The sequence below is a fragment of the Spinacia oleracea genome, chromosome 3 (assembly GCF_020520425.1).
Source record: "Spinacia oleracea cultivar Varoflay chromosome 3, BTI_SOV_V1, whole genome shotgun sequence".
Taxonomy (NCBI): Eukaryota; Viridiplantae; Streptophyta; class Magnoliopsida; order Caryophyllales; family Amaranthaceae; genus Spinacia; species Spinacia oleracea.
Window position 1 is genome coordinate 24,918,970 of NC_079489.1, and position 10,954 is coordinate 24,929,923.

The 10,954-nt window shown below is 36.5% G+C and overlaps 2 protein-coding genes across 4 annotated transcripts; one reads left to right on the forward strand and one right to left on the reverse strand.

Annotated features, from left to right (window-relative positions):
• The first annotated feature begins 708 nt into the window (after positions 1-708).
• LOC110800305 (probable F-box protein At2g36090) lies at positions 709-4,827 on the forward strand. Its single transcript, XM_022005617.2, has 3 exons — positions 709-851; positions 966-2,317; positions 3,624-4,827. Exon 3 carries the CDS (start codon positions 3,643-3,645, stop codon positions 4,741-4,743), a length of 1,101 nt encoding a protein of 366 aa, XP_021861309.1. The 5' UTR covers positions 709-851; positions 966-2,317; positions 3,624-3,642; the 3' UTR covers positions 4,744-4,827.
• A 2,107-nt stretch (positions 4,828-6,934) lies between these two features.
• LOC110800504 (uncharacterized) lies at positions 6,935-10,948 on the reverse strand. 3 transcript variants are annotated; one of them, XM_056839978.1, is made up of 6 exons: positions 10,019-10,948; positions 9,393-9,878; positions 9,133-9,279; positions 8,596-9,035; positions 8,123-8,512; positions 6,935-7,071 (listed from the first exon to the last, which is right to left on the reverse strand). In XM_056839978.1, the coding sequence occupies exons 1-6, from the start codon at positions 10,131-10,133 to the stop codon at positions 7,027-7,029; spliced, it is 1,623 nt and encodes a 540-aa protein (XP_056695956.1). In that variant the 5' UTR covers positions 10,134-10,948; the 3' UTR covers positions 6,935-7,026. The 3 variants fall into 3 exon arrangements, with proteins under 3 accessions (XP_056695956.1, XP_021861504.2, XP_056695957.1); XM_056839979.1 differs by lacking the exon at positions 6,935-7,071 and adding an exon at positions 7,841-8,001; XM_022005812.2 differs by lacking the exon at positions 6,935-7,071 and having other exon boundaries at positions 7,641-8,512.
• Positions 10,949-10,954: the final 6 nt, after the last annotated feature.

Here is a 10,954-nt window from a genome sequence, read left to right on the forward strand (position 1 = left end):
GCAATATTCCCATTTCCGATAATATTTTCCGATACGTACCATGTTTCCGTTTCCGGCAACATCTACTACTTGGATAATATTTATATTTCCGATACGATCCATATTTCCGTTTCCGGCAATATCATCGTTTCCGGAGTATTCATTTCTTGCCTGTGACGATCTCAGCTCCCACTGAAACCAAGATCCTTCGATTCCGAATATCCATAGATGGAGTATTTAATGCCATTAAATACTTAATCCGTTTACGTACTATTTGTGTGACCCTACGGGTTCAGTCAAGAGTAAGCTGTGGATTAATATCATTAATTCCACTTGAACTGAAGCGGCCTCTAGTCAGGCATTCAGCTCACTTGATCTCACTGAATTATTAACTTGTTAATTAATACTGAACCGCATTTATTAAACTTAACATAGAATGCATACTTGGACCAAGGGCATTATTTCCTTCAAAAAGGACCTTTTATAAGCGTTTTTTTTTGCGAGAAATGACCTTTTATGTCAAAATTGGTGAAATGGGACCTAAAATAAAATAATTTTTGTTGAATGGGATCTTTGCCCGGATTCTTGGAGTTGACCCAAGTTTCTGGCATTGACTTTGACACGTGGCAACCGGAAAATGCCACGTGTCCATTTACTCATTAAAAAAAAAAATAAAAAAAAAATCCCCAAAATTTCCCTCCAAAACCAACTCCCTTACTGAATCATTTTTTACCTAAAAAAAAACGCGATTTTTCTCTCTCCTCTTCAATTGATACACGACGGCATTGAAGAGGAAGATTCAAGCTTGAATGAAAGTGGTTCTTCACTCAAATTGCTTGCCACGAATTGTTACTCAGGCCTCAACGAATCAGGTATGCTATTTTCCCCCCTCAAATTCCTCTTCAATTGTTGTAATTTTGGGTCGGGAATATTAGGGTTCTTCCCAAATTGATTGAAAAAAATGGGGGGGGGGGGGGGGGGTGAAGGAGGCTCAGATTGGCATAGCATCAAACAAACAATTTGGTGAGGCAAATCAAGCAAGGAGAAATCTACCATGGCGGCAAAGCAAAACTGAAAAGGGGCACATTTGAGGAGAGAGAAAATCTCATCCCACCAACATGCAAAACACCCATCAAATTGCTGCCAAGCCAAATGGCGAACCACCCAAGATAAGAAATGCTCACAAACCCAAAATTGAAAGTTTGAATACTGTGAAACGATTCTTTATCATCACTGCCTCATTATTACTACGAGTACTACTACTACTGTTGCTGCTACTGCATGTTCATTTTCGTTATTTCTTTTCATCTTCTTTGCATCTTCTTTACAAACCTTTCTTCCTAGAATCGCGTTTTTTTTAAGGTAAAAAATGATTCAGTAAGGGAGTTGGTTTTGGAGGGAAACTTGGGGATTTTTTTTTACTTTTTTTAATGAGTAAATGGACACGTGGCATTTTCCGGTTGCCACGTGTCAAAGTCAATGCCAGAAACCTGGGTCAACTCCAAGAATCCGGGCAAAGGTCCTAGTCAACAAAAATTATTTTATTTTAGGTCCCATTTCACCAATTTTGACATAAAATGTCATTTCTCGCAAAAAAAACGCTTATAAAAGGTCCTTTTTGGCAAAAAATCATATTTTAAATAGCTATATTCATTTGTTGTTTTGCTCATTTTCCATAATAATTAACCGTTGTAGTGGGGTTTAAAGACGGAAAACATTAACGACAAACGTCAAATGGTAGTGTTAGTCAAACAACAAATAAAGTAGTAAAATATATATATTTTTAAAAAAAAGTAGCAATTCACAAAACCACAAAACTTAAAGGTAATGTATCACCAAATTCCTAAATTAATTATTGTTATCAATTTTGATTTTTGTTCCACATAAACATGTAAAATCTTTGAAGTTAATGATTAATAATGACCACTACTTACTACCTAAACGTTGTCCTAAATTAAATAAATGAAAGTTGCTTAAACGTCAAACACCACATTGCTAATTATAGAGTGTTGAATTGACTCCCACCAAACTATCTTTCTATAATCTCATTTACGTCTAATGATTTTGTGTCTTGTCTCTTTCAATTTATAATTATCTTTTTCCAATTCATTTTTAATTTATGAATATCTTAGATATCTTAGAATAATAATAATAATAATAATAATAATAATAATAAAAAAAAAAAGCTTGCAAGCATCTCCTTCTGTATTGCCGGATACTTGGGCCATATATTATGAAGTTAGCGAAGAAAAAGCTCGAACTTTTGGCACAAAATTGAGGACGACACAACTTCCCATTAACCTCCACCAATTACTCTCATAATTTCAGCCATTTTTAGGTATGTTTGTTCTTCCTTGATTAATATGCTTTTTTTGTTTTTTTTTTTAAATTATCGATATTGTTAATTTTGTTTAAAGGCTAATTTATATGAAGTATTTTGTAATTTGGGTAGTGTAGTTTAGACATGGAATTTTCACTTTTACTTGATTGCAGGACGTAAATAGTATTTGTTGCTTCGAGGGTTGGATTCGTGGTCTACGAAATCCAATCTTGTACCCGGGAATGCATAGAGTTAGACATACTCAAGGGAATATTCTCATTTCAAAATTTTCAAAAAAGTAAAATTGATGGAATCCCAACACTTATAAAACTTATAAAGCCAATAGTGCATTTACGTGCATGCCCTTCATTTCCTTCTTTTGTACAAAATGTATTGTTTTCTTTGGGTATAATTTCCTATATATTGTACTTTCGAACTATCAATTAAAACGCATATGGTTTCTATTTCCCGTTACATGTAAATCCAACATCCAACATCTAACTTTAACATATCATTTCTAGCATATACCATAAATTGTAAGTTCCTAGCTTTTAAGTTACATTTTTACAAAAATAATTTTGTATGGGTAGCGCACGATCCAACAACTAGTGATTAAAAAAGTATGCATGGTACAAGATGATGGTGGTGTTTTTTGTGTTTAGAAGCAGAATAGCGCCAAAACCTTAACCGAACCCAAAAGGATGCCCACTAACAATTTTGGAATTATCATAACGGTTTCTGTTTTTGTTTAGTTGAATATTTGGAGCTGCACAGCGATTTTAGCAAGGGTGATATGATGATTTGTTTGTTTTTAACACTACCCTTACATTAACTATGTTTGTTTGTCTGGATAAAGTTAGAGAATTAATGGCCTTGGCTATGGTTATTATGGCAGGGTCCATAATGTTGAGTAAAATATGAATTCCAGTATGTAGTTTGTGAAAATTGTGATGGAGGGTCTATTCTTAGATTCTTGTTTAGGACTTATTAGATTTATCCAACATTGTAAGCTGCTTTTGGCCTATAGTTGTTCTTCCTTCTACCCTCTAGAATGCCAGTACTTCGTGTTTGATGGCCTTTTCATGATTGTTAATGGTATTGGTGTCATTAGTCATTAGTCATTAGTCATTAGTCATTAGTCATTAGTCATTAGTCATTGGGTTATTTCTTCTAAACTTTAAAGTTCTCTTGAGAGCGTGTGCTGTGTTCTGCTACATGTAGTCTTTTGAACTCTGTAACATCATCCTTTCCTTTCCCTTTCCCTTTCCCTTTTCATAATTCTAATTTTTGTGTTTCATGTTTGTTGGTTTGATCAAAATCATAGATGACAAGAGGACATTAAAATGCCAGTTGAAGCTGAAAGCATATGTCCGCTAAGCAATGATATATTGTACGATATATTGGGGCGTCTTGATGGGGCAACTTTAGCTAGTGCAGCATGCACTTGTGCATCATTTTCCTCTATCTCAAAAGAGGAGAAAATATGGGAAAATGTTTGCAATTCCCTGTGGCCATCAGTTAACAGGGATGATGTCAGGAACTTGATTAGATCAATTGGTGGGTTCAGAAAGTTCTACTCAGACTCTTATCCTCTTATTGTAAATAAAGATTTAGGTTTGGATTCCTTTCTGGAATACCCAGAAGAATGGCCTGAAGCTGACTATTATGAAGATTTTGAAGAATATGAGAGTATCACACCATCAGATTTTGTTTCCCTTGTTGATATAAGGTACAAGGACAAGACAATATTCTCAAAAGTCCTTTGGGGTATTTCTGAATCAGATGTTCTTGGCCGCTGGTTCTATAATGCACCATTTCACATTGAGCTTGGCAGTTCAGATGTCAGTAACAACGCCGGAAAAGTGATCATTTCAGGGGAGGATGGTTTGCCCCAAATTGAATCTGTAGATAATGAAAGAAAGGAAGGAAAGCTCTGGGTAGAGCTACGAGATAGGTTAAGACTTAGTTGGATCATTGTAAATAAAAAGGTTAAGCAAGCGGCCAATGTTTCGAGTTTAATCCCACTAGGAGTTCAGAGGCATTGGCCAAGTGATAAGGATTTTCTAGTACGATTTGGTTCAGTTCTCCCTGCCAAAGGTATACTGCCTTGTCAAGTGGTAGAATGCATTCTTGTTGTCAAATTTAGAATGTTTAAAAATACTACTAGTAATTTTGTAAACCTTGAGATGACTCAAGTGAGAATGCAGTTGGAAGATATGGAAGGTTTTCATCTGAATGGTAGAAACACTCTGATGGTTCTTAAAAAGGCGTTAAGCTGCAGAAAGACCAGGAACTATAGTGAAGTTCTCGAGTCTTGTAATCTGTATTCCAGAGTTCGAAGTGAAATAAAGGAGGAGAAGTTGCGAAATGAAAGCCGGATTGATAAGATGTGCATCTTAACTGGAGTTGTAGTTGTTGTTACTTTTTGGTTTTGCATCCTCTGAAGTTGTTTGTAAAGTTGTAATTGTAAGTATCATTATGTTTGGATTTTTACTTAAAATTATATACAAAATATTCGTTATTCATTTAGAACCATTTCTGCAAGATGGAATTACATAAAAAATCGTTCAAGTTAACAGCTCTTACATTTCTTTGATTCTGCAATCTGCACCACTTGAGCTCGTTGTCCTTTTAATTGTTTGATAGCATAAATTTTCCATATTTCAGTACGTTTTTGAAAATTCTAAGCTAGATCTGATTACCTGAGTTTACTGTTGGCACCTAGATTGCACTTTCCAAGTGCAGAAGTGCTTGTGTTGTTGTACCTTGTACATGCAGACGAGCAGTAGTAAAATTATTCAAATATCAGCAAATTTGCTATTGGAACTTCTTTTTTTGGCAATTGATAATTATATTAATAGCCAAAGGCCCAAGAGGAAAAGAAATCAAGGGGAAGCAGTTACAGCACTGGCCACCACAACTCCAGTAACACAAGCCAACAACAGCTAGCTACCAACTCCTAATTCAAAAGTTTCTCTCTAAGTTCATCAGAACATCTACAAGAAACCTTAAAGATGATTTCTTTTACAATACTAGAGACAGTTTTACTAGAACCACTAAAAACCACTGAATTTCTAAGCAGCCAAATAGCATAAAGAGATTCAGAGAAACACATAGTGTAAAGCTGAGAACAAGCACTAGCTTTCCTGCTATGATGAATAGCAATATGGAGCTCCATAACTGCATCTGTTAATACCCAAAATCAGCAAGACTTTCTGCCATATTTCAGCAGAAACAGAACAATCAAAAAATAGATGTTCAACTGATTCTTTACCAGATCTGCATAAGACACATTGATCAGAGCACTGAATCCCCCAAGACAGAAGCCTATCAGTAGTAGCCAGCCTATTGAGAGTGGCTAACCAGGTCACAAAGATACCTTTTGGACTGGCTTTGTTGTTGCAGATCAGTCTCTTCCAAGGAACTTTAACAAAATCCCCTTGAAGCTGCTTATAAACTTTAATAGTAGAGAAAGAACTCCCCTTAACAGTATTATGCCATCCACCAACTTGATGAACTATGTCTTTACAGCTCAGAATTTTCTTCAGTGCCCAAGAACAAGAATTAGGAATAGAAGCTCAAAGGGTCTTGCCCTTTCATATAATAATTATCAACCCATTTCACCCACAACTTGTCTTTTTTATGAGACAAGGCCCAAAGCAGCTTGCTGATAGCCACTTTATTCCAGATAGCAATATTCTTGATGTTCCAACCACCTGCAGACTTGGGCAGATAAAGTTTGTCCCATGCCACTAAAGCTTTCTTGGAACTAACTGTATTCCCTGTCCATAAGAAGATTCTACAAAAAGCTTCTACTTCGTTAATGATCCTTTTTGGCAAGATAAAAATTTGACACCAAAAGGTCAGTATCCCAAACAGAACTGATTTAATAAGCAATAATCTACCAGCATAAGAGAGGAATTTAGCTGTCCATACTTTAGCTCTAGCAAGAATTTTGTCCACCAGTGGTTTACATTGGTGATAGTTCAGCTTTCTAGGAGATAAGGGAACTCCTAGATATCTAAAAGGTAAAGTTCCCTCTGTAATCCCCCCACATGCTAAAATTTGACAAGAAACCTCAGCAGGGGTACCTCCAAAGTAAATATTACTCTTGGTCAAGTTAGCCTCCAACCCAGAAGCAGAAGAGAACTTCTGAAAAGCATTCATAAGCATCTGAACTGAAACCACATCTGCTCTGGAACAACATCAAATCATCAGCAAACATCATATGAGTGATGTTATGCCTTTCACATCTTAGATGATAGTTAAAGTCTGGATTGAGTTGCAACTTATTCATACACCTTGAGAGATATTCCATCCCAATAGCAAAGAGAAAAGGAGAGATAGGATCTCCCTGCCTCAGACCATTTTTTGCTTGGAAAGGAACAGCAGGAAAACCATTGATCAATATTGAGTAGGAATAGTTACACAAGCCATAACCCACTTTATGTAAATCCAGGGAACCCCAACTCTTGCATAACCGTTTCAATGAACTTCCATTCAATAGAATCATAAGCCTTCTTAAGATAAATCTTCAAAACACATTTCTTCCATCTCCAAAAACTTGAAAAACTCACGGCCTCTAGGATCGCATGTCCTGGAGCGTCCAAAATGAATTCTTCTCTTTCTCCCTTACAAGGGTTTCCGGCCTAGTACGACTTGAATCAGTTCTCCCTGCTGAAGATATCCTCAACAGTCTTTGGTACAGTGCATCCTTTTAGTGAAATTCAGAATATCCAACTGACACTGCCACTGGTTGTGTAAACCTTGAGCTGACCCAAGTAACCATGTAGTTAGTAGACTTGGAAGGTTTTCGTGCCAATGGAAGAAACAGTCTGATGGTGCTGACAGAGGAGTTGGCTAGGTTGCAGGGAGAATAGGAAGTTGGGAACTACATTGAAGTTTTTGAGTCTTGCAATTTGTTTATCCTAGTTGAAACTTGAAAGTGCAATACAGTAAATGAAAATCAATTTTTATTATTGTTGTTCTTTCTTGTTTTGCATCCTATTGAATGTTTGTAAAGCTGTGACCTCGTTCTTTATCGGTTTAGAGTTCTACTGGGAACAATGAAATGGTTACTCATCTATGCAAAATAAACTTATATCTAATTAATCAATTATTGTACAGCACTTATATTCTGCAACACTCCAGCAGACATCATTTGAGCTATTTGTCCTGTTTGATAGAATCAATTATCCAAATCCTAGACGTTTTACAAATTCTAAGCAATGCACTCGTTTCTTTAACACTTGTGTATGTTTCTGAAGCCTATATTGCACGTCTGCACTCGCCAAGCGCATTTCGACATGCTGGTGTGACCGTTTTTGTAAATGTACACATATTTGTAAAGAATCAATTTGCAAATGCTGTTCTTGGAACGGACAAGAGTAATAAAGCAGAGTATCCCTATCTTGTTTACAAAAAGGACAGCAATTACAGAGATTCTAAACGAAAATTCAAAGAAGTGGCAGGAAAAGACACAATACAGTTATTATACACTCTTCTCCCAGTGAAATAACATGATACTTCCTTCTAACTCAATTTTCTTTTTGGCCTTTTAGTTTTCCAGCAAAGCTTTTGTTTATCACTTGGACGAAACAAAGTCCAAGATCGATATGTTGAACAATATATATCCCACAGAAGAGGAAATTGTTGGAAACCAAATAGCAAAACTGGGATAGCTGCTAGTAGAGCAATAGGTCCTGGAATCCATATTGAATCTAGTTCAAAGGTGATGAAGAATGTAGCAGTGAAAGCAACCATCATACTCGCAATGGAGACAAATAAAGAAGTTAAGCCAACCATGAGTTTGAAAGGCAGTACCTTAAGAAAGTCTGTTTCTGCATATCGTGATGTCAGTATTGACAGAAACATTAATATGGAAGTTGCAGAAGCAAACAATGAAACTGCATTAGATATTGCAAACACCTTGAAAGAAAGTTTCTTTAGTAGAATTGGAGAGCCAGTCTTGTCATCGTTACCACCAGGTAAGGTAAAAGCTGCTGTGAAAACTACGGTTGTAATGAGTGTAGCCACTAAAGTACATGATTCTGCTGTTTTCTTCATCCATTCCTCCCCTTGTAATCGTAAGTCCTTGTGCTCTTCTGTGAATAAAGCGTGGGGTGTCTTTCCAGATTCTCTTGCATTTTGAGGGGTCTCTTTTGATATATTTTTAGCCACAGCATAATGGGGTTGGACTACATCTTTCACAGCCTGCATGTTTGAAATCGATGATGTTTATTGTCATTATCGAAGAGGTAAAGTGTTTAAACGAAAGTGTAAAGGAAAATAATAACCTCAAACCATAAGAGCTCTCGTTGCATTTGTAAAGCTGCGCCAGAAACACAATTGAGTCTATCAGGAGGCGCAATCTTTGCAGCTAAATGCAGCATGTTATTTTGTTCCTTATCTGTGTAAGAAGCAATCAAATCTTTGATGGCTCCAACCTCGTGTATGAGCTTGAAAATCTCCTCATGTCGACATTCAATAGCAATATGAAATATACTTCTATTTTTTTCATCAACTTTCCATATCACATCAGGATATGAAAGGATTAGTGTGATTAGGAACTCAACATTCCCCATTTCTGCGGCAACAAACAACAGTCGTGATGGATATCCAATCAGTTCTGAAATCTGAGTTTCATCTTGTTTGATGACTTCATTCCAAGCTTTCTGAGTCACTTGAAGTGCAAGTTCCAGCTGCTGCTCTCCTTGATCCTTTCCTTTGTTAGTGCCTGAAAAATTACAACCAGTTTGTATAAGCAAGATATGAAACAAGAAGGTTTATTATTAACTGAACTGGTAAGAGATGAAGGAAAGCATTAGACATACATCGTATCATTAATCTGTCCCATATGCTTTGCTTGCTAGTATGGTTCTGTAAATGCCTTTGGGCAAGGGTGTGCAGCACAGTCTCATCATTCAAATTCCGATGAAGAGCCAAATTGGGATGCTTGTCTATAAAATGAAGCGCTACATCTACACATTAACGAACAAATGTCAGAGAGAATACGTACTAGCTCATTAATGATTGCCTAACAATTGGTAATGAATGTATACATTTTAATTAACAAGATGGAGGAATATAATACCATAAAGATGAGCCTCTATGGCGCTGGTAAGCAACTCTATGCGATCATGATCTTTCAACAGGTTATCATTTGTTACATTGATGAGGTAGTTTACCATATCTCTGTGGCCAAGCAGGATAGCCATATGAAGAGGTGTCATATTTTTACTGCCTTTAATATCTGGAAGTGCTATATTTTTCTCCACCATTACTTTTGCAATATCCACATTTCCGGATGATGCTGCAATGCAAAAGGCCGTATTTCCAAGGGTGGTTTTTGATTCTAGACGATCACCTACTGTAACCATTAGGTTCACCAGGTTTGTTACAAATTCAAGGTCCATGGCTGCTACTGCAACGTGAAGAGTTGTGTCGTTTCTCTTTGTGATTGGTGCTGTTACCCAGTTAGGAACATCCTTAAATATCTTGTCTGCAGTTTCCCAGTCACCTTCAAGAGCAGCTTGGTAGAGAGGCACTCCATGTCTCAAGAAATCATCTCTTGTTTCATCTATTATGACAAGCAAGAGCAGCTAAACTTACTAAGTTGAAAAATTATGCACAAGAGGAAAAGAAACTAAAAAACTTGGTTTTGTTTTCAAATAGCGTTTATCAATTAAGTAAATCTTAAAAATGGAAGAATATACTTACTAAGTTGTGGAGGAATGGAAAGAGTGACCGCATCATTAGTAACAGAAGGTTGGCCATTGTCGTGATGTCTCCGAAGTGCTTTACCTGCAGACGCAATCGGGTCTCCAGCAATCATCTTCTTGGATGAACTTTGCTACTTTTGGCAGTATAAGTGTATCTGATTTAGCATAACTCCACTCAGCTACTGCCTACTGAGTACTGAGCTAGTAGTGATCAAGCTGCAGCCTAACTATATGATCATTTTAGTTAAAGTAGTGATGGAATATTATAATGGGACCTTTGTCGTCATTAACAAAATGCTAATAGAAGACTTATTAGTCTTTAGATTAATTATTTAGTATTTAAAAAGAAAGTTAACGTGGGATCGATCTGCGAGGGAGGAGACAGGACAAGGGGTTAGGTATCATACTATAATGCGTATAAGCCGTATAGCTATACAATTTGCAAGTTAAGGATCTTTTGAAAATGAGATTCGCTTGTTCAAAACTGGCACTCATAAAATGAGTTTCTGGTGACAGAATTCCAACCAATTGCTTGTTGGTTCATTGGTGATTGGGGTTGAACTTGATAGGACAGACTGCGTGTTTGATCCCCGCAACAACAATTGAGATGGAACTGGAACCTATTCACCCGGAACTCGCCCCAAATCCGGATTAGCCATAAGGGTGACCGGGTGATAACACCAAATAAAAAAATAGGATTCAAGTTTTAGAAAATAAAACTCAAAAAACTTAAGTTGTAACCCTTATAAAAATCAGATTATTACAAAATGAAACTCAGACTGTTAACTCATAAAAATAAGTATCAAACACTTGAAAATGAGAATGTAAAAACGAAGGTCAAATAATGACCTTTATAAATAAGTCACATGTTACGGGCACAAAAATGAGACTCGCATAAACGAGATTCGCGATTCTATGATACCAAACTTGATTG